The sequence below is a fragment of the Parus major genome, chromosome 15 (genome assembly GCF_001522545.3).
Source record: "Parus major isolate Abel chromosome 15, Parus_major1.1, whole genome shotgun sequence".
Taxonomy (NCBI): domain Eukaryota; kingdom Metazoa; phylum Chordata; class Aves; order Passeriformes; family Paridae; genus Parus; species Parus major.
In genome coordinates, this window is record NC_031784.1 from 893,994 (window position 1) to 898,314 (window position 4,321).

The 4,321-nt window shown below is 42.7% G+C and overlaps 1 protein-coding gene across 6 annotated transcripts in view; it reads right to left on the minus strand.

The window, feature by feature from the left end:
• GLT1D1 (glycosyltransferase 1 domain containing 1) overlaps nt 1-4,321 on the minus strand; it is an 85,940-nt gene that overhangs the window by 4,279 nt on the left and 77,340 nt on the right. For 5 of the 6 annotated variants that reach the window (XR_004499637.1, XM_033518295.1, XM_033518294.1 and 2 more), the window contains one exon: nt 1,608-1,706. Coding sequence is in view for 5 of the 6 variants with exons in the window: in XM_033518295.1 (XP_033374186.1) it covers nt 1,608-1,706 (99 nt within the window). In the remaining variant the exon portion in view is untranslated. Of the gene's footprint in view, nt 1-204; nt 842-1,607; nt 1,707-4,321 lie in introns of those variants that run through there. The other variant, XM_033518293.1, reaches the window with a different exon arrangement.

Genomic DNA, 4,321 nt, shown 5'->3' on the forward strand with positions numbered 1-4,321 from the left:
ACTCCAGGGGCTGCCCAGCTCAGCTCCCTCCACCTCTGTCCCTCTCTTAATGCCTCTGGGGTTTATTTATCGCTTTCTCTTTATTTAGGTCCTTCTGTGAGCTTTTGAAGGTACAGTTTTCAAACTCAGCCTGCTGAATAACTCTTTGTGTCTTCCCTTTCAACACAGTTTTGCATTATTTATTGCCCCGTTTTTATCTCTTACTTTTTTTACTTCAGGTCCCATTAACTCAGTGTCAAATATTCCATAAACTTGCAAATTCAAGCAGCAGGATCAAGCCATGATTTAAAAGTAATGTGCACAGTAATGTGCACACATGATGGAGTGTCTGGAACAAAACGTTTCACTCCCACATTAACCATTTCCATGGGGCTGCTGGCTCCAGGGACTGGCAGGGCTTTGGCTGTTCCCAGCCAAGGGCAAATGGTTAAGGATGGCTACAATTAAACACAGCATTTCCCACTTTCCTGGAAGCCACACAAGCTCACTTCCAGCAAGAATGAAAGAAGAAAGCCAACAGCCCTCACCATTTAAAACAATCCTCATTGCATAATGGTCAATTAATATCCCTCTAATTGGGCTTTCAAAGGACAGCAGGCACAACTGTCCAAGGCACTGCAAAGCCTTCCCTGCTCAGATCAGAAAGAAAATGAGCAATGTTTTCTTCTCCTGAGCCATGCTGCAGCCAGGATCCTCCAAACCCAGCAAGGAAAACTCCTTTTCTCACCCCCAAACTCTCCTCATCTCTGGTGCTCCGGATTCTTCCAGCCACAGACACTTTCCCAAGCACCTAGACACAGTTCTGATCTTCCTGTAGATTAAAGGCATTTTCCTCCCTAACCTGATGCACAGCAGAAAAGATATTTAAGATGTTGAAGTAATCAAAGTAAAAAAAACCCAACAAATTTCTTACCAGAACGTGTTTTCCAGAAACACAACAGGATGCATTAATCACACAGTGCACAAGGTAAATAAATAAAATACATTCTCTACTTTGCAAAATTATCAAATTGTGTATTCTAGTATGTGTTTTTAATCTTGAGTTGGGTAAAACTCTGAGGGAATCTTTTTCTGAGTCATTTTCCACGGCAGACATGCATATGTAACAGCAAAGCCCTAAGGCAGGAAAATAGGCTGAAATTAAATTTTCCAGCATTTAAATATGGGTAGTGTTCCCTCTCTCCCCACTCTTATTTAACTTCACTGAGACTTCATCCTAACACTTCACTTAATTTAATCATTAATTTCTCTGACTGAGCAATATCTTGCATCTAAAAATACTCCACATTAACACTGCTAGAAATTACAGAAAATGTGTCATCTGCAACTTGAGGCTCACTCTCTTTTGGTGAGCCACAGCTTGTCTAACACAAGTTCCTATTTCAGTTATCACTTGAAGGGAAATCTGACACATCCAGAGCATCTCCTGCAGGGTTTGGTTATGGAACCTTCGAGCCCCAGTGCAACAAGTGGCTGTGAGCAGAAACATTCAGCAAGGCTGACACCTAGTCCGAGCTCCCTGAACTGCAAATGCAGCTCCAGGAAGGGAGAACCAAGGGCCCAGACAGACACAAGAAAATGAACCTCGAGATCTGAGCCTTTCTTACCTGGGGAGTTGAAAACAGCAGTCCTGTTTCCCTGTGTTTTATTATTGCTGCATTCCCAGGAATGTTCCTTGCCAGCACTGGAATATCTAAATCCATTGCCTAGAGGAATGCAAAAAAGGGAAACAGCACTTTTGAAGGATTCATGGATTCAGGAATCCAAGGATTCATGGATTTTGAGGTGCTAACAATGACAATTTGAACAAGAAAAGCAGAAACAACAGCCCAAACTTCTCTGCCACCCCTCCAGTTTTTGAATTGAAGAACACATTCCCCAGAGAGCTGAGCCAAGGCACTTCCCAGAACAGAGCTTCAGCTCTGAGGTGTGCAGACCCTGGGCTCTCACGTGTCCTGATCTGGAGCTTTAATTACTACTGATGAATTGGGAAGTCTGGAATGCACTGACTGTAAAACCAGAAATATTCCTATTGTGCAATTATCCCAGTGAGGGAGAAATTCACTCCCCCAAATCTTCAATGTGTCTCACACTGATTCCCTGTCACTCCAGAGTCAATGCATTTTTAATTGCTGTCATTACAATCCTGCATGAGGAGCAATTTTGCTTCAGTTCACATAGCAAGGAAACAAAATTCCAAGGAGAAAACCATGATTTTTTATAGTTTGGACAAAATTGAAGATACAAATACCTGGGCTGATAATGGACAGGACCAATCATATTTTGAACAGGAAAGGACTGCTGGGACTTAGCAACATATTTTAATAATTTAAAATACCCAAGAAAAGCACAGTTCAAATCATGCAGGTGCATTAGTGTGACCACTGCATTTCCACAGCCCTGGCACACATCTGCTTTGCAGAGCTAAAATAACAACCCTGGTGACAGAACCTGTCCTTTGGATCAGAAACTTCCAGATTATCTGGGGAAATTCACAGATTAATGAACACAAACCAGAATAAATGAGAAATATAGAAACTACAGACTAGACTTCTGCATTTGTCTAAGCTGATCAGATGGAGCTTTTTTAGAAGAAGTTTTTAAAAAGTCACTTTGGTGAAATAAAACAGTCTTTGGTCACCCACAGATGGTTGTGTCACTCGCTGTGACCTCACTCAGACCTGTTTTCCAAAGGAAGAGCTGCAGAAGCCTTTGATGAGGGTCTGTCCCATCAGTGCAGACAGAACTTCATCTCTCATCCCCCTGCAGCCCCAGGGAGCTGCTCTGGGCTCCACTCACCCCACCAGTCAAGCACCAAGTTTATATTTAATTGTCTGTCATTTCTAAACTTTAAAGGAAAAGAAATTTGTTCTGTCTCAGACTTGGAGGGCAGGAGCTGCTACAGAAAATCTTCAGCCCCCCAAAGGCATGGGTACCACTGAATTATAGCTGCTGAAAGACACACCAGATGGCCAAATGCTTCAGATGCAGGGCTGCTGCTATTCCACTGGCCTTAAACAAATGGATTGGGCTGTAAATAATTACTGCACAAAGTGCCTTCCAATTTAATTTAGATACTTAGTCTATTTTCAAGCAGTAAAAAGAATCATTTGCGTTGTTGAAAATATGTATAATTTACTGACCTAGGTTCCTGGAATAATAGCATAAAACAACATTTCAGTCCATTGGCCATCTGTTTTGTTACATTATTTTGACTGCAAATGTGTTTTAGTGCTATTACAGGAGGATGCAGGGTGGAAATTGAAGCTGTGGGAACGTTACCCAATAACATCCCTACCCAGCAATACAGGGCTGAGAGAGCAAATGCAGGGTTTATTTACCACTCTGTCTTCTGGATTGTCCCTCATCTTCTTCCTTCTTCTAGCCCATGCATCTTCTTGGTGCCTCTTCAATTTTATTGCTTTACAACATCCCTTCATCTTTATTTTATTTTATTTTAATTTTTATATTTGCTATGGCTTTTATTCCCAACTGCTAGGCCTGTGTTGGCCAAGACTGGATTGTGCCTCACGGCACAGAAGAGTCTGCCCAACTTCCTTTCCTACAATTTTTGTTTTTAATTGGCTTCTTTTTGGTGAAAGCCTAAGAATGTAATGATTTTCACAGCTGGGACATTCCTGAGAGCACAGAAAAAGGGCTGCAATGAGATGGTGCTGTCCAACCCTTGTTTTTAGGGACAGAGGGAACACAGAAACCTTTCCAGTGGTGCCTTTCCCACCATCACGTGCCCAGCAACGTGCAGAGCTCCTGAGCTCTCAGAGGAAGAGATGCATTTTTAATGTTTGCTGGAATGTTTTGTTTCCTCTTCTTCAAATGCCAAACACAAACAGATCAGTTACAGTCAGATCTGAGATCTCAGAACCAGTGACACAGTCATTAGTGATGGCTCCCAGCTCTCCCATACCTTGAGGCAGGTTCAACTAGATGTGATTATAAATTTATCTCAATTATCTATTGTGTATTTATCTCACTCTGAAATGCTGTTTACAGATTCATGACCTTGTTAAATGTGGAACTTTGAGGACAATGAGAGCTGCATTTCCAAACTCAAGTGTGTTTTCCCCAGCCTGGGACCAGAAGGTTTTTATGCAGTTTTCTCCCTCAGTGTGGAAGGAGATCTCAGCAGATTTCCCTTCCTGCTGCTGGCCATGCCAGGAAAGAACCTCCCTGTCCTGGGCTGCCCTCCTGGGAGGGAGAGGGGTTTAATCAGCATGGATCAAATCCCACTGTGCAAACACAGCCCCCAAACCCTGGGGAACCCACACCGACTGTCCTGAGCCTGCACACCTGTGTGAGCCTG